Source organism: Phalacrocorax carbo, chromosome 11, assembly GCF_963921805.1.
Source record: "Phalacrocorax carbo chromosome 11, bPhaCar2.1, whole genome shotgun sequence".
Lineage (NCBI taxonomy): Eukaryota > Metazoa > Chordata > Aves > Suliformes > Phalacrocoracidae > Phalacrocorax > Phalacrocorax carbo.
This window is the reverse complement of record NC_087523.1, coordinates 21356642-21378846: the sequence shown is the minus strand read 5'-3', so window position 1 is coordinate 21378846 and position 22205 is coordinate 21356642. Positions and strand designations below refer to the sequence as shown.

Here is a 22205-nt window from a genome sequence, read left to right as displayed (position 1 = left end):
ACTCAAGTTTCAGAGCTAAGGTAAATCTTACAGGAAACAGAAAGATACGTCCATAGAGCCAGTAATACATATAAAAAACCCCCAACCTACCAACTATGGCAAAAAGCCCCTTATTTAATGACCATCAATCTTGCTACCCAAGACAACTGTGGGCACATACCTGTCAAATGATCCAAGTAGTATTGGTAGAGTTTGCACTGAATAGGTGTCATTCGGACTTCTAGAACATACTCGTATTTTGGTGGGAGGAACTTTGTTAATGCCGTGTAATCCTTCCTCTGTAATTTTACAAAGAATACTTCAGCCATATAAACATGAAAAGGACTACTGAGAACTTAAGAACTTCTGGCATCTTAAACGACAAAGTACCACGCATAAATTACAATGATTCAGATGGTTTCCAACCACAAAGGGAAAAAAATAGCCCACTAAATACAAGCCAATTACAGGCACTGTCTGCAGAAGCCCATCTTACCTAGTAAATGTGGTCATCTAGTCAAAAGTGTATGACCTGTTAACCCCATGTCCCAGTTCCAAGTCCTTCCAAAGCTGACTGCAACTTCAGTAGCTGCTCTGGTAACTACTTTTGTGGTTTTTTTTTAAATACTAAAATCTTTTTTTGTGAAAGCGTGGGTGAGTCAGGCAGCTAGTATCAATGTTTGTATCACAGATGAACTCATGTTCACGTTAACCATTTTCTGTTTGCTTGGGGCAATGCAAAATTTACTTCTGCTTTAATTTTTTCTGACTCTTACGCTAGTCTACTTCTCTCCACCTACCCCTTCATCCAAACGGTGAACGGTGTATTGATCCTGACTGAGAAGCTGTTGCACATTTAGGAGTTAAGTGATCTTCATCAGAGCTAACCTGCCTGCGCTGTGCTGCACAAACTCCTCGGCTGCAGGATAACCTCAGCCAGCTCACTGCAACAGAAGAGCCTGCAGGCAGCTCCCACCTGGTACTGGCGATTATGCCGCCTGCATGGCCTTGCTGTTATCTAGAAGTGCAGCAAGAAGCTCTCATGAGAACATCCGTTAGGAACAGAATTGATTTCTTCTAAGGAAATGATACGAAACTGCTCTCTATGGACAGGATCTGCTCTGCGCAGCACGCTGTGAGAAAATCCACCTGGGCTCCGTCCAATGCTCCACAAACACGGGGTACCCAGCACCTGAAGGCACGTAAGATTTACTTGCTATTTATGTTCCTCTTCCCAGTCTGTCTTTCGGTGTGTGTTCCTGTACTGCTGTATAGGTCTCTAGAATTATGTATGTCATCCTCTCACTACTATTTGCATTTCCAAGATAATTTTATGATAGGAGGTCCTTTACCAGCCTTACACACTTCCATAAACCTTTTTATTTCTTTCAAGGAGAAAGAAATACCTGCTTGGGGGACTATCCCACTCTGACCATTTCTCCCAGTTCATGCCCACTTGGCCTATTTAATCAACTACCAACAACTGTACAGCCAGGAAGAGGCAGGCAGCATCACACCTTCGATCAGGCTGCCGGTGCCTGGGTTTGTAACGCAGAAGAGCGGTACCATCATGCTGACAGCACACGAGGTGCAATACCATAGCAGGTTAACTGAAGAGCAAGGAACCCAGCTCTCATTCTGGAAATCTAGGCAGCTTTTGTTCGGTTTTTTTCATCTACGGTCTTTAAAGTAACATGTTCTTCACCCTTTTGGACCTGATTCATCTTCCTCCTCTTCCCCATTGTTCTGATTCTCACAAATCAGGAAATAGGAAATAGGAATTCAGAACCAAGTGACAAACTACTGATGACCAACTTTCTGCACAGTTTTTATGGCAGTTGAGTTTTTAAATGTGTATTCTTTAAATGTGCATATGGAATTGAAAGATATTATTTCAAAGCAACTGATGTCCTACTCTACCATAAATTTTTTAGTCTCCCAGGAGGAAAACAGCTGTATTCCCTAATATACGTACAGGTCCTGCTTGCTTTTGGATAAAAGCTATGAAGTTTTTGTAAGTTTTTCAGGTCACTCCCTGCAGCTAATTCAAGTAATTAGTTATAGTAAAACTGTTCTTACCTGAACACATCCAGCCAACATCTCATAGAGAATATGTGCACGCTTCTTCATTACTCTGACATCTACCAGAGTAGAGTCCGCACACTGACCGTTCTGAATTGGATTTATAAATCGATTTCGGAATTCCTTAATTGAACCAAGCAAATTCTCCTTAATAAAGTTAACCATGCAGTGATCTAGGACAAAAAGATCAGACTTGAATTGTTCAAAATGGAAGTACAGTACTGGGATTAATTCTAACAGAAAATAAATGTGTCATATCTAAAACTAAGACCTTTCTGTTGAGCAAAAAAGCCCAAACAACCATGATATTTTCCAGAAAGGGCATCTTAAATTGACACATACTTTAGGCACAGAGGTAACTTCTAAATTTAATGTCAGGTTTAAAACTACCTCATTGTGTTTGTTACACAAAATCTGAAAACCGCTGTACACCAAAGTAATCATATAACCAAACCATATTTGCAAAGATTTTTAAATAGATTAAAAGCATATTAATCAATAGGAAAACACAACAGCGTACTAACTAACAGGAGCAAATGTTACAAGCTAGTTTAGAATGAAATTCCCAAGACAGTAACATAAATCACTGTTTATTAAGTTCACTAAGAACACTGCTCTACGGTGGTTTAAAACAATTTAAATTGATGCTGCTGGAAGACCTGGTCCACCCATTTCCCTGCTGAACATTCTCTCCCTTCCCCTTTTGACATGCTGAGACTCATCTGATCCTTTGGTTAGCCAGATCAAGGAACTGAACTGTCACAAAGCCATTCACTTCTGCCTTCTTCATTTTCTGATACTCCTCATACAGGCTCCTTGAGGAGTCAGGTGTATGTAAGGCCACGCCAAGGGAAAGGATGGAGGGGAGGCCAGATCCCCAACAGTTTCATTTTAATTTGGCTTAAACCATCATGGAGCCACAACTTGAGACAATGATTTAAAATGCAAAATGCAAAACCAGATTGTTAGTGGTTTTTTAGATATAGAAGCCTAGCAAACAGCTTCACCGTATCAAATTCTTTTCTTCTAATCAAACTAAATCTATCTATATATTGCTGAAAGGCAAAAGTATAATCAAGGAAATAAATACTTCTTAAGCCAGAGAACTACTCACATTCTATAAGATTATTTTGCAGCGGTGTTCCTGTAAGAATTATTCTTCTCCTAGATCGAATAGAATTCATTGCCTTAGAAACAGCAGATGCTTCATTTTTTAGTATGTGTCCTTCATCACAAACAACAAAGTCGGGGCCTAGAAAGAAACAATATTAGATCTCTTCCACCTTTTATAACCACAAAGAAACGGGCAGCCTAAAGAATCCAAAATTTGTTCTACTAACTTGTTAATGTTTTTTTTAACTTGTGTGTGCGTGTTTTGTAGTGGGTTTTTTTAGCACTGTTAAGGTTCTCACTCATAGCATTCATAGTAGCCATTCTGGTGAACTACAGGATGTTGCCTGTAAAGCCTTCATGAGAAGGAATAAATACAGCTTTGCAATGTATTTCTGTAAAAATTATCTATCCGTGCAGTTAGTGTGCATATCTGCATTTCCATTCACCCTGTCAAAACTGCATAAAACCGTTCCTTAAATCCAGCCTAGGCTGCCATCTGCTGGTACTCGGTCAATTCTAAATGAAAGCAAAAATCAGATAACCAGTCATTTTTCATTAAGGCAACAGGTCAAGCTGTGCAATCGAAAGTCTTATCTAAAACACTATCAAACCCGATTTGAATTACAGACAAGTGAATTGCCACCTTGTAGCTGAAAGTCATCACAGAAACGTCCTCAGCTTTCTTCCAAAAGATAAAACCAAGGGTTCTAGACTGCTATTTTAGGCGAGTTGCACAAGGAATGTCAAAACCACACCACAATACATTTCCATGGTATGCAAAGCAACTCTTAACAGAATTATTAAGTGTTACAATTTGGGGTTTAAGATCAATAACACCAAACTTGGCAGAACAGACACACCCTCATGGTTTTCAGATTTGGGGCAATTTCTGGAAGCTTTTTCCTTGAAAGGAAAAGTAAAAGATACTCTAGGATCCAACTAGTAACTTAGAATGAATGTGTTACCAGATCTAAGCCTGACCTCAATTCTAGTACTACCAACCATGAAGTCAGCTGAAGTCAAGTTTATGCACCTTTGAAAAATGCTATACAAAGCCATCAGCTGGGTTCATCTATTCAGCTCTGAAAAGGCTGGTATTTGAGGTGGCAAAGGAGTATTTATCAGCATGGACAATCTAATCTTTTATAACTTGCTAAGATCAGTTTTCCTCGGACTAACTTTAAACTGCCTTGTAAAGAAGAATATTAACTCTAGGACAGTGATCAACAGCAGAGAATAAATTTCACCCTTGAACACTTGCAGGATTTAATGCCAGTGCCAGTCATCTTAAATGTGCCGTTTTAAGGGCCAAAAAGTGATTTGAATCTTACATGCTAACAGAAAAGGAATCCTGCCTTTTTAACCAAGTCTAGAAGACAATTATGAAAATCCATGTATGAATTTCAAACACACTTAAGACTTGTCCAAGCCTACTTAATTCTGAATTTTCACACCTGCCACAGAAACTTTTCCCCATGCTATTTCATGATTTTTGTACCTTCCCCATTGTTAACAGCATGCCACACACTGAGTGGCTACCCACAAAGCCTTCCTTTAATTTTAGGCAAACATCTCTTAATAGTGACAGATGCTTTCTCTAGTTCTCATTCTAATACTTCCTGAAGAGTAAGGATCACACGAGCAAGCTGTTCATGCAGTGTACAGTACTACTGAGATGGTCTGGAGCCATCTTCCAGAACTGAAGCATTTGCAAGGATTTGCAGCATCTCCCCAGCAGATGTGACAGCTCACACATTAATATGTCATTCTCAGAAATAGATTCAGTCTAGTACATCCTGTTTACAATCAGAATCAAAGTACATTAGAGAAGAAGGATAATGACATCTTAATGATAGCTAGCAATCAAAATCGTGCAAATAACCCAGAAATCAGTTTCAGTAAAGACTGTGATTCATTAACATGAAGTGGTTTAAAAAAAAACCACCACATAAAAAACTGTTTAGAGTAAATGAATGATAGTAAAAATATGAAAAAAACTATCTTAGTACAATTATTCGTGGTTTGTTTGGCAGCAGTGTAGCACTGATATCTTGAATTAACATCTTGGCTACAATTCAGTGGCAGGGATTTTCACGATTTTGTAGGTTTTTTCCTTGTTCTTAGAAAGCATGAATGCAATTCATTATGGACAGAACATTTCTCAAAATATTATAAAGGAATGTAAAACTTCAAGGGACCTTAAGGGATCATGTAGTCCTTTTCCTTCATGTGAGATAGAGAGTTACAAGAAAGGAACATATCCTCCCTGACATAAGCAGGGAACCCCATGACCTCTCTCTTGCTAAAACAGTGTGCAATAATACTCGATTTAAATGACCTCTGCTGCAAATCAGAATAAATTCTGCCCTTTCCTTTCTCCAACTGATGTAAAGAACAATTGATAACAGTCCTTTCAGTAAACAGCTCTTACATGGTGGAAAATTTGTCAGTATAGTTGTCTCTTCTAGGCTAAAAAGCCTTACTCCAATCTTTCCTCAAAGGCCATAGTCTTCATCATCTTATCTTTCTTGCTCTACTTGCACGTTAATATATTGATACACATAGAACATAGTGATAGATATATAGATATATACACCATTCTCCCTTTCCTCTGAAGTCTACATTAAATCTGCTTTATACAACTGCCAATTAAAGAGGAGTTCCCAAGTTAAACAGTAATGGAATTTTTATTACTAGCAACAAGTAAAAAAACTACAAAGTTATTGAAAAGCTGCAAGCAAAGCACAACAGCTGTCAATAAACCAAACAGCATTTCATCGGTTGCACAGAGCATTATGGGAAACCATTTGTTGCTCTGCATGCGTATATAATCCTGCTATTATTTTACATAGCAGAGCTAGTTAATTAATGAAATCACTTCTCCAGCCATAAACTTTGGCTAAACGTTCCCTCTCTGGTCCCACCTTCTGTAGGATGCACTGCAATCCAAGCTTCTACTACAGAGTATGTCTACCCTAGTGGTATTCGTTTGAACCAGACACATATCATTAAATTATTGCTCAAATACCAAATTTGCAACTTTTTAAATTAAAAATGCTGCCTGAGGCAAAGGTTTTCCTATTTACAGTCACAGCAGTAAGCCAGCACGTGGCCTCCTAACCCTTTTACTGGCAGCCTGCCATATTGCCAACGGTGTGATTCCTGAAGATAGCAAGAAACAGGTAATGGTCATTGCAAGATACTTCTCATCAATTTAGCCAGTGCAAATGTCTCAAAAAACTAATGGATAACAACAGATGAACACTTCTGTCTTTCTGTAATTAGTTAAAATAGAGAAAGATTTGAAGCAACATAAAAATAATTACAGAGTTATTTCAAGGTTAGTTTTCCTAATGGTCCAATTCCATCCTACCAACCAACTAGTCCAAGAACAGAATTAAACAGGGAGTTCCATGTTCATATGAGATTATTCAGAACTTAAAAGGCTCAATATGCTGTAGCTTCTGAACTTGACCCAGTCTATGAAAATCAATAACCTGATCACAAACACTGGTCTATCGTGTTGTCCTAAGATGTCTGAAGAGGTTTGGAAGTAGAACAGAACCACACTTATAAGCAGGATGTAAAAACCAAGAGATTCACAAGAGATGGAACAGGGAGGGTTGCACAAGTCACTGTGCCTCCTCCACAAAATGGCACACGCAGCATGCCACCTCACTCCACAGTCCAGTATTTCTGAAGTTACATAAATACAAATCCATGAAGGAAGGGACACTATTACTATAAAGACACAATATTTTCTGTTCTATATATATATCTCTATATATATATTCTGCTCACTATAAAGACAATATATTCTATTCAATATATTCATCAATGACCTGGATGAAGGGATAGAGCATAATCTTAGCAAGTTCGCTGACAATACCAAGCTGGGAGGGGTGGCTGATGCACCAGAAGGCTGTGCTGGCATCCAGCGAGACCTGGACAGGCTGGAGGGCTGGGCCCAGGGGAACCTCACAAAATTCAACAAGAGCAAGTGCAAGGTCCTGCCCCTGGGGAGGAACAACCCCCCGCACCAGCACAGGCTGGGGGCTGAACTAATGGAAAGCAGCTCTGCTGAGAAGGCCCTGGGGGTGGGGGCAGCGAGGTGACCCTGAGCCAGCACCGGGCCCTTGTGGCCAAGAAGGGCAACCAGGTCCTGGGGTGCATTAAAAGGAGCATGGATAGCAGGGCGAGGGAGGTTCTCCTTCCCCCCTACTCTGCCCTAGTGCGGCCCCAGCTGGAGTGCTGCGTCCAGTTCCGGGCCCAGTTTAAGAACAACAGGGAACTGCTCAAGCAGGTCCAGCAGAGAGCTACTGAGATGGTCAGGGGCTGGAGCATCTCCCTTATGAGGAAAGGCTGAGAGACCTGGGTCTGTTCAGCCTGGAGAAGAGAAGGCTGAGGGGGCATCTTATCAATACTTATAAATATCTAAAGGGTGGGTGTCAGGAGGATGGGCTGGAGTCTTTTCAGTGGTGCCCAACGACAGGCCTAGGGGCAATGGGCACAAGCTGGAACATGGGAAGTTCCACTTAAATATGAGGAAAAAACCCTTCCCTGTGTGGGTGCCAGAGCAGGGACACAGGCTGCCCAGGGAGGCTGTGGGGTCCCTTCCCTGGAGACATTCACCCCCCGCCTGGACGCGGCCCTGTGCCCCTGCTCTGGGGGTGCCTGCTCAAGCAGGGGTGGGACGGGGTGATCTCCAGAGGGCCCTTCCAGCCCCTGCCATTCTGTGATTCTGTAACAACCTCTACGTTTAGCCTCCCTTACACTGTCTCGAGGAAAAAAAGCCACAAAAATTAATCACTGTAAGAGCGTGTGTCATTTTATTTCATCACTGCACTAGAACACGACCCACTGAACACAGGACACCAGTTTACACCTCTCCTTCTCTAGCTTTGACTTTCCTGGCAACATTCTGAACAAATGCAATATCCCGTGCAAATCAGATACAGAATAAGACTGACAGCACAGGGTTCCCCTGCTTCCCCCCCCCCCCGTTATTTTTTTGTTTTAGTAACTGCAGCAGTAATAGGAGGAGTCAGAAAACCCACTGGCAAGAAATGCATTTTCTTCACTGCTTAAATAATGCCTGTGGATTCAACATGATCACAAAAATAGCTCATCAGCTACTATACTGGAGCTTCCCTGACTCCACAACAATTACATGATTTAGTGAGTCAAACTGGCAGAAAATTAATTAATGTTTTAGCTGCTCAAACAGGCTTTCTGCAGAGCTGGAGATGCCAATTCCAGTTGGCCAATGGCCATAATCACAAAGTTGTTTTTCCCATTAGAAGAATCCCTTTGTTAGAACAAAATTCACACCCCTACTATTATTTCAAACTTCACAAAATCAAGCTCACCAAATACAATTATAAACCAGACCAATGCTGTACTTGATCAATCAGAAGAAAAAAATGAAAGGGAAAAACTAAAAAAGAATGGAAAAAAAAAAACAAGAAAAAATTAAAAAGGAAAATCAACCACACACTGTCAAGAAACCTTTAAGTCCAGCCAAATAATTAAAACCCAAGAAAACCTGTCTCCAGAATCAAGGAAACCATTTACCCTACCTACCATATCAGCATTCGCAATTTAAAGAGAAATATCAAAGTTATGGCAAAGGTGCCTTTTAAAAACAGTTTTTAAGGTATATGGCATGCTGCATAACCAGGAGTTGTTTTCAGATGACAGTTGCCAGTTCAGAATTTTTAGGAAAATTTTGCTATTTTGGTGAAACATGCTAATCCTAAAATTTCCAGGTTTTTTTGGTGACCCCCTGATAGATTAGTTCTATCAACATGGAATATTTTCAAGTGCCTAAATAAGGTTGCTCAGTTCAGCTGAGCTTAAACCAGACATTCATTTCTTAGACTGAAAAAATAAATTAAGTGCTTTATCTGTAATCAATTCATCAGCACTTAATTAACACTTATTTTTTCATACTTCTAAGGCACATTCTCAGCTATTTTTCATGTGAAGTTGTTCCCTCCACACTAGATTTCTAACAAGGATAACCCAGCTTGTGGTTGTAACAATTTAGCAGATTAAAATAACCTTGGGTTCCCAAAAGAGACCCTTCAAAGAAAGCAACGCTAGCAAAAAAAGATATCTATTAGGAAAAGTTTCCAGTATATATTTCCATGCTTGTTTCTGTATTTGATCTAATAGGAAAGACTGCTATAGAAGTCTATTTACAAAAGCAGATGGGGTAATTTCTGAACAACCATTTCTGTAACTCAGCAAAAGCCAATAAAGAAAATCTGATAAATCTTACCAACTTCACTGTCTGCCCAAAATACTTCCATTTGCAAGAGTACTTAGCTCATATACGTAAACCAGAAAGTACAAAATATATAACGCATACTTGTATCAATTTTCACTTACCTGGATCAACTAAAGCTTTATTAAATATTTCTTTAAGTTTTCTACTCTTCACATTCCTGCCTTGTGCAAGATTACGATACATCTCATAGCCTATTATCATCACACCTCCTTCGTCTTGCCAACGCTGGAGCATATAGCTTCTCTCTTGAGGGCGTTTCACAGTTGCTAGTTCACAGACCTTTCAAAGGGGGAAAAATATGCTTGAATTTCTCTTAAAATACTGAAGTACTGGTGTAACTTTTAAATACCTAAGGCTTATTAACGTAAGTAGATTTTTCACATACTTAAACTGCATTCCTTAGCCTATATTTGAATGGTGGAGCTTCCCAATTATGTAAACCGTTCAGTTATTTCATTTTTAAGAACTCTTTTTAAGCCTTATACCTCTAGTTTTTCATCATCTTCTAAACATTCTTGCCATTTTTCAAATTCATTCAACCAGTTCAAGGCAGTGTTCAGCGGACACACTACCAGAGCTGTCCGAAAATCCAGCTTGTCACACAGCAAGACAGTGTGAAGAAAACTTACTACCTGCAAGAGGAAAAAACAAGACAAAATGCCAAATAAACCACTGAGCATTAAACACTAGGAAAGACACATCAAAGTGTATATTCACATACAGAACTTACCAACAACAGTCTTGTTCAAACATTCTTTTTCTGTTAAGCAACTCGCTACTTCAAAATTAATACGCGTGCGTTTCGAAGTGATACACTTCCTACTCTGTGTTACGTGGCTGCGCACAGCCTTCACATACTGAGATACACGTCGTTTTGAATTGCACAAGGTAACGGAACGATCTCACAAAGAAGGAGCCCTCCCTTTACATTTCACAAACTAAAAACTTCTATTAGGTAATTTTTAAGCTTTCTCCCAATACTTGCCCCAAATATTAAAGTTCACCTCCTTGGACTTCATAAACATATCAAGTTTCTTAAAAGCAAAATTTCATCCTAAATCAATGTTTTTCACATTTTTTCAACACATTGGCAAATTCTCTCAAAAGAGCTCTGCAGCAGGTTATTGAAACGCTTTCCAAGCGTTCACCCTGTAGCCAGACTGGCTACGTGTTGCACTTGATAAGACCTCCTTGAGGCCTGGAGAAAAAAAAACTTAAATCTTTTGATGTCACTCAGTGTTTCTGCTGGGCTGCCTGTTTTTGAGCAGTAGCAAATAAAGACGGGACTAGAGGTAACCTGTAAAAACCCAGGCGCAGAAGAGTCCGTGATCCCCTGGCAGCTCCAGCTCTCACGCCAGACTTTCAGCGGGAAAGACTGCACTCTAACCCACATAACTGTACAACATCCGAAAGTTCCTTCCAGATCAAATCCTGGTATCTGGCAACTCTGATTTAATACAGTGTTCAAAGTAATTTCAAACAGCATGACTATGCTTGGAACGCTGGGCAACAAACTGCTCTTAGATGCTGCAACATGGAAGGAATTACTAGTGGTTTTGCGATCAAGACAAAAGCATCTCATGTTCTACCCATGAAGACTAATCACAAAAGTCCTATGTCCTGGACAGCCAGAAAGTCCCTAATTGCTGAGCTTCCTTGATCCTTTACTGACATTCTCCTCAGCAGTTTGCAAAGCCTGCTAAAACTTCACGCCGATTTAGCCCTTTTAAGAGCTGAACAACAAATGGCATTACAGAGTACAGTAGAAGGACTGGCAAAGGACAACGTAAGTTAAAAACCAACTAAGCTACAGACACTGGCCATAAAAACACTTGATACATATTTATAACTGTGGCTTTCTTCTATTATCAAGAAGTTACAGCCAAAATGAATGTTATGAACACATCACATATAAAAAAAGCCTTCTGCTGTGAAGTATTTCATCAAACTGAAGTATATAGTATAGAAAGTATAAGTGTACAAAGTCACTTAGACTGCATTGCTACACCAAAGCACAGCAGTTCTGCAAAGCACCGCAAATCTTCAGTAAAAGGTGTCATTAACTCCTGAAGAACCACAACATCTAAGCTAGAATTAGCCCATAAAAATAAACTCTTCAAAGGTGATTTTCAAAGTATGTATGAAAGTCCTCTTCTGTAGGATTGTAGATTGTCAAAATGTTGTGTCTGTCACCCCAACTTCCATAAACAAAGCAAAAGGTATATACACTGCAGCTGGAGTTCTTAAAAACGTACTGTTCACATGCTGTGCACCACAACCAACCAAGATTCCAGCTTGTTTTACCTAACAGTACATACAGTGAATGACCACAGTCCCTCTGATCACCCACAGCTCTACATGTTACTCAGAAAACAGCCCCACAACCCCACGAAAACCCCCAAAATCAGAAAACCACAAAAACTAAGCTTCCCTTGACTCCCTGAGCCTGTTCTTTGCAGAGGGATCTAGGGGATCTAAAGAACCTGAAGATGTTACGCCAGCCTAAGAGCTCCATGACTATATCCTGCAATTAGCAGGTCGAGAAAGAAGAGTCTCAGGATCAGAAAGTCCTAAATAAAATTTGCCTGAATTAGGTCAGAGGAGAGCAGGGTTAGGTATTTCTTACGTAACTTCAGTTTTTGAAGACTCCTGGGTAGCAATGGTTTAGAGGGAAGACACAAGAATAAGGAAGCCATCTGACCCAGTAAGGCATAGCTAACATGAGCAAGGAGTAATAGATACCTCCTGCTAGATTCTCTCTGAAGATTTTCTCTTGGACCATATTTCAAGTCTCTAAAAATAATAATGAAATTACTTCAAGCCAAGCCAAGTCTGCTATCTAGCAGCACCCAGGTGTGCTGACTATGCCAATCTCCAACTGGCACGGCAGATGTGAGCGCTGCAGAGAGTAAAACTATTCAGATGCCTCATTCCAAACATACAGGTGTCGAAGAGTAACTGCTTGTCGACAGGATCTTACAGCATTTTGCTTGCTAAGTGACTAACAAGGTTGTAAAGCTGGCTGTTGTCACTTGCAGACTATGAGTCTAGCTATGGCACAGAAATGTTGAGACATCTTTCATACAGCTTGGAATTCCAGTACGCTGATATACTGACCTCCATACGAATGAACAGATCTTGAGCCTTCAGTTCAGGTGATAGGGCTTCCCAATCCAATGGGGAAGCTTCTACCACAACTGACCAAGATGGAAGAGGATGGTGAAATGGCATTTCCTCACAGACGCTTTGAGGATCCCATCCTCACTGTAGGAAGAAAATAACCTCTTTGAGAACCATCATCACCACGCTAAAAAGACTGCGCTCCAGGGAATGAGTAAAGTGCATCCATGTTTGGAGCATGTGAAGAAAGAATTTAGAATGAAGTGTAGTGCAAGTGCTGGTTGCTAACGTGATCTAGACTTGCCGCTCACAAACTCACCAGAGCACTAGGCAGATCTCCTGTCAAGTGACTTTATAGCTAAGAACCGCTCCTGGCACAGGAAGGCCCCAACTGATCCCAAGTTGAAATCAGTTCTAAACAATTTCAAGGTCTGCAGAAGCTTTAAGTTAGATTTATAATGATTCACCTTCAAGCCAGAGACCAACAAGGTTCACAGTAATTCACTTCGCTAGTCAGTTGTCCTGATAAAGATATGGGAATATCCCCCTCCTCCAGAAATACCGAAACAGCATCAACAAAGGCCAATAACAGGGAGACCAAAGTGGCCCTGCTTTTCTGAGGGTCTTTTCAAGAACGGATAAGGTTGCTACCCTCCTTTCTTCTTCTTTAAAGTTCTTAAAAATTTTCCTTTTTCTTTCCCAGAATCAGAGGAAGAAGTTCTGACACATGACTTGTGCTAAAGAAATTCTTGGGAACATACCGGGCAGCTGAGCAGCAAGACTGGCAACTCACCCCCGTTCTTTGCTCATAGTTTTGTGGTGATGCTACGTCTGGCTAAACGCAAAACCACGATTTATGAAGACAGATAGATACTTGGAAACAAGCAAACACAGAAGGAATTCAACACTACTGACTACCCTGAGAAGGTACCAGCATGAGGTGCAGGGAAGTCAAGAAAACTGTTTTTGATCTGTTACCTCTTTTTGAAGGTCAAGGGCATAAGCTTCTCCTGAGGCCTGCGATGATTATAAGAGGCCCATGAAAAAGAGCCATGAGCATTGTTTTACAGCAACTGCTTGGGTGATCAGTTTCAGAAGAAACATTTTAAGACGGGGATTGAGCTTCAGATTTTAAAGACTAATAGAAAGGCTAAGTTGTTCACTCTGTGATTTTTAACATGGCAGAAGTATCACTTGTATCAGACCAAGAAATATGAAAATCTTTTTTTAAGAAATCCTACAATATTGCGTTTTAAAGATTTTTACAAAGCAGTCTTCAGCAGTGTAAAGGAGAAGGAACATGCGCCGAAGTGACAATGAAGGCTTGAACCTGAAGATCTCAGGAAGCAAAGAACTGTAAAGCCAAAGAAAAGAAACAAAGAAGTGAAGAAGGGCTTGAAAGTATGCCCTACAGTTATCGGCCAAGGCAACGGAAGTTTCTGCTCTTAACTGTTTGTGATGCGCAACAACCCAAAAATATGAATGTACTTATGGACAGTAATGGAAACAGCTAACAGATGCCCCTCTCCCTCAACTGGAAGAGTCGAAATTGTCGCAAAACATTGTTCCTATTACAACACAAAGCATCTGATTTTAGACAATGAAAGTCTGGCATAAAAAGAAAAAAAAACCCCACCCTGATCAAGCCCTACGTTATCAGTGCAACAAATAAAGTGAAAAACCACTGAGGAAAATAAACAGTTTAAGGAGCAACACATGAATGAGGAAGACAGCAAAAACCACAACCTGCTTAAGATTATTAAACTGTCTTAGAAACACAGGTTCCCGAAGCCTGTTTCCTACTAGCTGTATTTTCTTGTTCAGAGTTGCAAGGGAGCTACACATCACTTACAACTAAATGCAACCTTTTCACATGAATATTACTGATTACCTAACTTAATTTTAGACATCTTAGCAGTGGAGAAAGCACAAGTGGGTACCAGAACTTTCACAGCTGTATACTACAAAACCAACTTCTTTCTCAAGACCTCTTTACAAAACGTTTTCCTGCAGCAACCCTCATCAAGTCCCTGCCTACGCAACAGTAAGTTTTACAATGTTCTGAAAGTCATTAAAATTGCCTTTTGCGGGATCAGCTTTTGAGAGCAAGCCAGAGACCAGAAAACAAGACGACTTTTGTTTCTTACCTGTAACGTTTTCCCCAGACCCATACAGTGAGCAAGAATGCATCCAGAACCAGGAGATGTCTTTGTTTTTTTGACAGACTCACAACAGCAATCCCACATGAACTGAACACCTGAAGAAAATTATTGAAAATTTTCTTATTAAACATTCATTTTATTAAAGTTCACCTGATAAGAGAGAGGTGTGATCGCTGTAAGATCATGGTAACTCTTAGAAAAAAATGCTTAGGATAATTATTGATTCATTTCTGTCCAATGAATTTTAAGTGGGATGATCCACGTCTTGAACTTACAGAATAATAGAATCATTAAGGTTGGACTTAATTATATTCAGTTTTCACTGAAGATGCGGTAACTGGGTTAGAAAATACTCTGTGCAGACTGCCAATGAGCGCGATCTTGGGGACAGGAAGAAAAGAGGAGACAGAACAAAAAGTGGCAAGGGCTTAATGAAAAGACTAAAATGATCATGGTAAATCAGCAAAATTATCTGAAACCAACTAGAAGTAATTCTGCCAAGACAAATGAGTTGTGAAGTTCTATGCTTACAGGTGGTGGTGGGGGAATTGAGTAAGAACTGTGACAGACGAAAAAGGAAAGGAAATACATGCTACGTAACAAAAGGCATTAACACCATGAGGGTCTGCTGGGTGATTTTTTTGTTCTTTGCAACATATTTGTTGGAGAGTTGTATTCTACTACGCTATACTCAGCACAGATGAGGCTTCAACTTGACTGCTGTGCCTGGTTCAGGGCACCTCCCCTTAAGAGTTGAAGCAAGTCCAGAAGTTTCTTGCTAAAATGGAAAGGTTGTCGACTATGAAAGTTGAGGAAAAATTAAAATAACAGAATGAGCTGCGAAGAAAATGATGATTGGTTATTCTCCTTTTCTCCTTCTTCACTAGAAGCAGAATATGGAAAGAAGCTGGCTTGATGTGCAGGACTGTCAGGTATCAGAAAAAAAATTCTGTTGAGAAAGCCAGGAAAATACTGTGAGATTTGTAAGTCTTCACTGAAAACTGTAAAAAGTAAATATAGTAATTCCTCAATAGAATAGGTAAACATATATTTGATTCTGCCTCAGTGTGGAGAATTAGATGATTCTGAGGATTCTTCCAAATTTTACGTTCCTAAGGTTCTTTGCTCGTAAAACAGAACTAGGTATTGCTGATCTCATTTACTTTTGTTCAGATGTTCCAAAAATAAAACAATAAACCTGACATTCTGGCATTTACCTGCCAGGGAGTTTTTCTTACGATTCTAATTCACGTTGCATACTGCCGGGGGCGGGGGTGGGGTGGGAATTAAAACTCTCTTCTCTTACCATCTACTTGGTGTGGTTTCAGTCTGGTAACTATATTCCTGTGAACCTGCACTAATGGTTCTTTGGTTTCTTCATCTTCATCTAAAACCAGCTTAGTTGTAATGGGACATTTCAGAGGTGAAGCATCTTCTATCTCTATCACCTAGTAAGCAGAAACAGGACATCATAGGAATACTTCACACGTGAATAATACCAAGCATTTGACAGACACTAGCTTTAGCAAAATTGGAAGTCGTAATTTATTTAGCAAAGAGAACTTAAATTCTTTACTAGGCACCACAACTTACTTCGGGAGAGTGCTTTTGCCCATGGAAAGTAAAGCAGTAGGCAATTGAAACTGCTCTCTACAGATCTCGGTAGTCTCAAAGAAAACTTATCAATGTTAACCTGCAGGAAACTGCAAATAAAACTTGTGGCTTACGAGGCTACATGTAAATACTTTTAAAATTACTTATCAAATGAAACTGAGGTAGAAATATGCCATCTTAAACATCATCAACAATTCAACTTCCTAGCATTTTGCAAAGAAAACAGAACATACCTCTCTCAATTTCTCTCTCTCCCGTTCTCTTTCTGCTATACGTTTTCTTCTTTCTTCTTCTTCTTTAAGTGCATTTTGTGTTTCTGTTCTAAGCTTATCGTCTTTAATAATTTTCCTTATTTTCTTCCTGCCTTTTCCAGGAGATTTTGAATCATCATTGTCCTCATCCTCAGAATTACTCTATTATGAATTAAATAAATTAAGTATTAGCAAGAAAATTATGGCACAGACCATCAAATCCTTAATTTTCAGACAAGCTCCCCAAAATTTTTATATATGAAGGTGGAGTTTGGCTTGTAGGAAAAAAACACCTTTTTTTTTTTAAAAAAAGTTAACCAGCATGACAAAAGTCCACCTTAACTATAATGTATTTTGAGATATTAAAGCTAAGCCCAGCTGCGCAGAGGCAGTACTGCAGGTACTGTTATCATTTGATAGTAACTAATGACTAAAGAACTATTTTTCTGTTCTAGTGGTGCTAGATCAGATCAGCTATTCCCTGCTCCACACAGGAAAAGAAATACTTATACTAGGAAAGCGTTAGTGTACTGTTTGTGTCGTCATCTACATTTAGCTTAAAAATTCTAATTATTTAAAATATATCATGCATTTTTAATCAAGAGCTAGACAGGAAAATGGGTTTAGTTAAATGCAATGTTTTTTCGGCACAATGGTGCCATTCTTCAAATTTTAGCACTGAATTAACATTGAGAAAAATTAGAATTTTTTACTGCACTTTGTACAGAGCTGTTTGATACACGCAAGCCCCTGAGCAGCTGGCAGAAGAGACAGGAACTGCTTTTCCCATTTATTAATTCAAAACACAATACAGTACCTTATTGTTGTTTTCACTTGAAGAATCCTCTTGAACCTTTATACGCCTTCGTTTCTTTTTCTGTTTGTAACTGCGCTGGTTTTCTTCTGCCTCAGCTTTCTTGGCAGATCTAGATAAAAAAAGGCAGTATTACTGTTTAACAATAATAATTCATTGCCTCACTGAAAAAAAAGGATAAAACATGAACTACATTGCTAATTAATGGAATATATACTCCTTTTGTGCCATCAGGGGCTTACTTCCAAATTCCTTCCTCCTCCTCAATTCACTGGACACACAGAGCTACTGTCTATTCCAGGCAACCCTGAAGAATCTCGGAATTGTTAAGTATTACTTTTCAACTGCAATCCACCATTCCTCAGCTGACATATCTGCTGTAACAACGCTCGTTTTAATGTTAATCTTCTTTTGCTCATCAAATTGCTCTGTGCCACATACTTTGGTACAAAATCAAAATTCTCACATCTGCTGCAAAGGTAATTAGCAATTTATAGACAAGTATCATTAAAGGTTTTAAGGACCAATCCAAAGCCTTTTAACTTCCACTATGTTACTGCCTAAACTGCACTATTAAATACCAAAAGCCAAAGACTGGGTAAGCATAGTTAAGTTTTATTTAGACCTTGTTCTTGGACGTTGGTCGTCTTCAGACTCACTGACTTCTTCACTAACTGCAGATTCATGAAACTCGGAGTCATTTGAATCATCGCTGCTCACTTTAAAAAATAAAGTACGATTTCATGTTAGCAACATCACAGGTCTTCTAATTATACAACAGACTGTTTAAGATCAACAAGCACTGTAACACTTCATTTCAGACAGTGTGGGACCCATTAAACATACCAATATGAAGCAATAGGAATATAAGGGGCACAGAGTAGAAAAGCTTAACATGTAAGCACTAGCTGAGTCCTGACAGATGGCACATTACGCCAACAAGACTTGAGGTCTTTAGGCATGAATACCTCTAAGCAGAGTTTACAAGCAAGTGACAGAAAGCATTATATTATAAAGCAACCCATTTCCAAGACAGGGGGCAAGGAGGGGAGAACCAAATGGGGTACAGTACAGAACTTCAGAAAACAAAAGATGATTTTTAGTTAAACAGAAGCTTTTGTTTCCAACATTTTAGACATAATTTTATAATCATTACTTCGCAATTCATGCAAACAACCCTTATCTACTAACAACATATGCAATTATATTACTCTATTTATGGCTTGAAGTTTCTTCAGGTAATGCAAGTCTAAAACTGACTTAAAAGACAATTAAAAATATGACCAAACTAGCATTTAGGTGTTTACCAACATTAGGTAATACTTCCATAACTACTTTTAGGAGCTACCACTGGCATTTATAGGTAATTAAGAGCACCAAGCCGTTTAGCACCTTTATAATTCCAGTTTGACCTTGAACACAGTGGAAAGCTTCACTGCTTTATGAATAACAAGGCTTAAAACAAGGACTGGTTTTTTTCACATACATGGGGAAATGCAATATTAGTCACGTAGAGCTAAAAATGGCAATAAAGTATAAATAAAGTATATCGAAATAAAGTATATTGTTCTACTTGAAACCAGTGAACTTAAGAGACTTGATCTAAAGAATCCTTAGAATTAGTCTGGCTGCATCTTACTTGTACACTGCCACTGTAATTTACAATTACTTTTCTTGAAAGAAGCACTGTTGGTAGAGTTATAATTTCATAAGGGAGGAAAAGCATGGATATACATTCAGATAAAAATGTGAGTTTTCAGGAAGGGAAGCGATAAACAAATCTTATTGCATCTTTTAGCCTACGGAACACCACAAAAGATGGCTAGCATTAGCGCAACACTAACAACAGGGAAGTACTGTGCACCCTTACTTCTACAGGCCGTGAACACTATCCACATCTCCACCAACCAACATGGCCGTAAGTATTTATCCTTACTATCGCTCCCCTCCCCGGCTCAAAAGGATTAAATGCAAGGGGCTGACGGAGTCTTTGTTCGCGCATCATTTCACAGTGCCATCTGGTGTTCAACTGCAGCCCGCGGCATTTACATTCTAGGATGGAGAAACTTGTGATGCACAAGGGACCGTCCAAGTTAAAGAGAGAAATTAGCTAAAGGATGAGATTGATTTTCAGAAATTGGACATACTGGGCTTGCCTCTGTTATTTAAGATCAATATTATAAGACTCAACAAGATGAATCCAATTCAGAGGATACAGTAAGTAGACAGAGCTGCATTTGTATTCAACATTTTAAACTAAACTATTTAACAAACAGCGGTAAGAGAATTCTAGCTTTAATACACAAGTTTATACAGAGATTTTAAAATTGCAGTGTTTCAGATCTCCATTCAGACATGCTTTGTACTTATTTTATAGAAGCAAGTATTTTTGTGACAAAAAACATTTGGATTATGTACCTTTCCTTCTATTTCTGCGCTTCCCTTCTTTTTTTTCTTTTGGTTTCGACTTTTTTTCTTCACCAGACTCTCCGTCACTCACTGTCAGCTTGTGCCTCAGCAGTCTGTGTCTGTATCTAGGCTTCTTTGATTCTTCTTCTTCCCCTTCTTCTTCTTCTTCTGAATCCGATTCAGAATTATCTTCCTTTTCATTCTCTTCTGTCAGAGATAAGAGTCAGTACAACACGCACACTGGTCATTTTTTTGTTACTTAAATTTGGCAAGAATTAAAATCTGAATTAATTTAGGCTAAATTCTGTGCTTTTCCAGGAAATTGTGGGCAACAACATACTGCTGTTCCCTTAAATCTTAAGTATTTTATCGTGCCTGAACATTTGGAATATCTGTTCCAACGACTGTATATGTTAGTCAAATCTCTACCCTGCATTTGCACGTCTGACTATTCTGGACAGATTATTCCCACAGATCCCTACGACTTCTGAATTGGTTACAAAAATCATACTATTAACAAAAAAATACACTTACAGAAGAGTAAAAGAGATTATAATCCTCACCATCATGTACCTTGGCCTCTATGTGGCAACTACCTATGCAGATCAATAACATTTTATGGTTGAAAACTGAAGAAACTTTAATAATTATAATTTTCCAAAGTGACCTTTGAAATTACGACAGGCGCCACAGCATGGCTTTTTCCCGGGGTGTTTTTTGGTGCTCACCATCATCTCCTGTGTTTTCATTTTGCTTTCCAGTTTTCTTTTTTCCTTCATCCGATTCATCATCTGAAGATGCATCCTCATCAGAGGAAAGATTGGCTTTGATTTCTTCTAAAAGCATTTTCTTGGCAATTCTTTGAAGTAAAACAGAAAAAACTATTTATTCCATTGTTCAAGTAAAGCTATGAACGATAAGTGTAATCCTATACCATTCAGAACCTCAAAAAAAGGGCTGAAAGCTGAACAAGAGAGACACATGATGAAAAGTCATTGTGGTAACACAGGATATACCAGCAAAAATCTCATGTTAAATCTAACGTGTTAACTTGCTTTTAGAAAGCAAATCTGTATAACGCTTCTTTAAAAGGACCTTTCATGTTTTACAGCAAGGCTAGAGATAGCTATAAAATGTAAAAACTTCAACATTCCATTCTATTCATGGTCTGTTTGGAAGGACTCTTGTCAGTTCTGGGATAAGCACCTATATGAATGCTAACGCCAACAAAAACCTGAAGATGCTGCAGAGCAAATCCTAATACTCAAATCATTCCCCCCAAAAATGGTTATCATGCTTACTTGATTTAAATCAATGAGATTAATTTCCAGAGGCACTGAATCTCCTTGACTAGCATATATGTAAACAGTAATTGTTTAAAACATGTTCAGGGGCACACTGTTTTTAAAACTAGGAGAAAAAGCTTATTGCAATACGCACTAACTCACAGGTTAAACAAAAAATAAATAAATAAAAAAGAAATTATTACCCTACCTCTACATAGCTTCCCTCCAACTGTGTTACCGTTCTAACGGCCTTGGCCCACCCTACTGCAACAGAGATGCTGCAGTAATGGAAGCAACTCATGATGTCTCAAGATGAACGGATATTAAGTGCCTCAGGGAAAAAAAAACAACCACTGAATCCCTCATCTAACTACAAGTACTTGCCTTAGAGCAACTACAGCAAAAAAAAATGTGTATATAACAAAAAAGTCTGAACTTCAAAGAAAAATTATGATCTTATTTCCCACTCCACAAATGGACCGCTCAGCTTCTCACAGTTTCATTTCAGCACAACATTTTCAGCTAACGTACAAGTTGTTACTATGGAAAAACAATTTCTTTACATGCTCTTGCAAAATAAAGAGAATTTTACATTAGTCCATCCAAGGCAAAATATAAAATATGTCAAAAGCACATGAAAACAGTGGACTTATCTGAGAACTCGTACTTCCAGGGGGAAAAAAATGCTGAAAGAATGAAACCAGGCCTTCCTCATATAAATACCAGAAATAATATAGGTTTTGTTCCATGGTTGTCAATTTTAAATGAAGGTATTTTTTTTTCCTAGGACAAATCTGGTCTGTCTCGCCTTTCAGGAGAATTAATGTATACTGTAGGTACATAGTTCAGAACGGGAAGGCTTTTACACCAGTCAAAACAATAGTTCAAAAACCAGGAAACTGAACCACAATCTAGGCTTCACTTGGAAATGGCAAAAGAACAGTGACCTCTCCAGCACAGCTTCTTATACATTAGCAAATTTAGTTGTTACTTTTATGTAGCACTATAAAATAGGTTTTAAAGAACATGTATTTCATTTTTCAGCATGTAACATGTCCCTAAAACAAAGGAACCTTTCAAAGG

At 38.9% G+C, this 22205-nt stretch overlaps 1 protein-coding gene across 6 annotated transcripts in view; it reads right to left on the bottom strand.

Annotated features, from left to right (window-relative positions):
• The window catches only part of ATRX (ATRX chromatin remodeler), an 88467-nt gene that overhangs the window by 27678 nt on the left and 38584 nt on the right, over window positions 1–22205 (bottom strand). For 5 of the 6 annotated variants that reach the window (XM_064463393.1, XM_064463396.1, XM_064463397.1 and 2 more), the window contains 12 exons: window positions 20565–20695; window positions 19846–20043; window positions 18053–18146; window positions 17431–17539; window positions 16596–16775; window positions 16055–16196; window positions 14734–14843; window positions 9952–10098; window positions 9568–9745; window positions 3176–3313; window positions 2059–2234; window positions 161–278 (listed from right to left, as the gene is read on the bottom strand). In XM_064463393.1, coding sequence (XP_064319463.1) covers window positions 161–278; window positions 2059–2234; window positions 3176–3313; window positions 9568–9745; window positions 9952–10098; window positions 14734–14843; window positions 16055–16196; window positions 16596–16775; window positions 17431–17539; window positions 18053–18146; window positions 19846–20043; window positions 20565–20695 — 1721 coding nt within the window. The remainder of the gene's footprint in view (window positions 1–160; window positions 279–2058; window positions 2235–3175; window positions 3314–9567; window positions 9746–9951; window positions 10099–14733; window positions 14844–16054; window positions 16197–16595; window positions 16776–17430; window positions 17540–18052; window positions 18147–19845; window positions 20044–20564; window positions 20696–22205) is intronic. The other variant, XM_064463394.1, reaches the window with a different exon arrangement.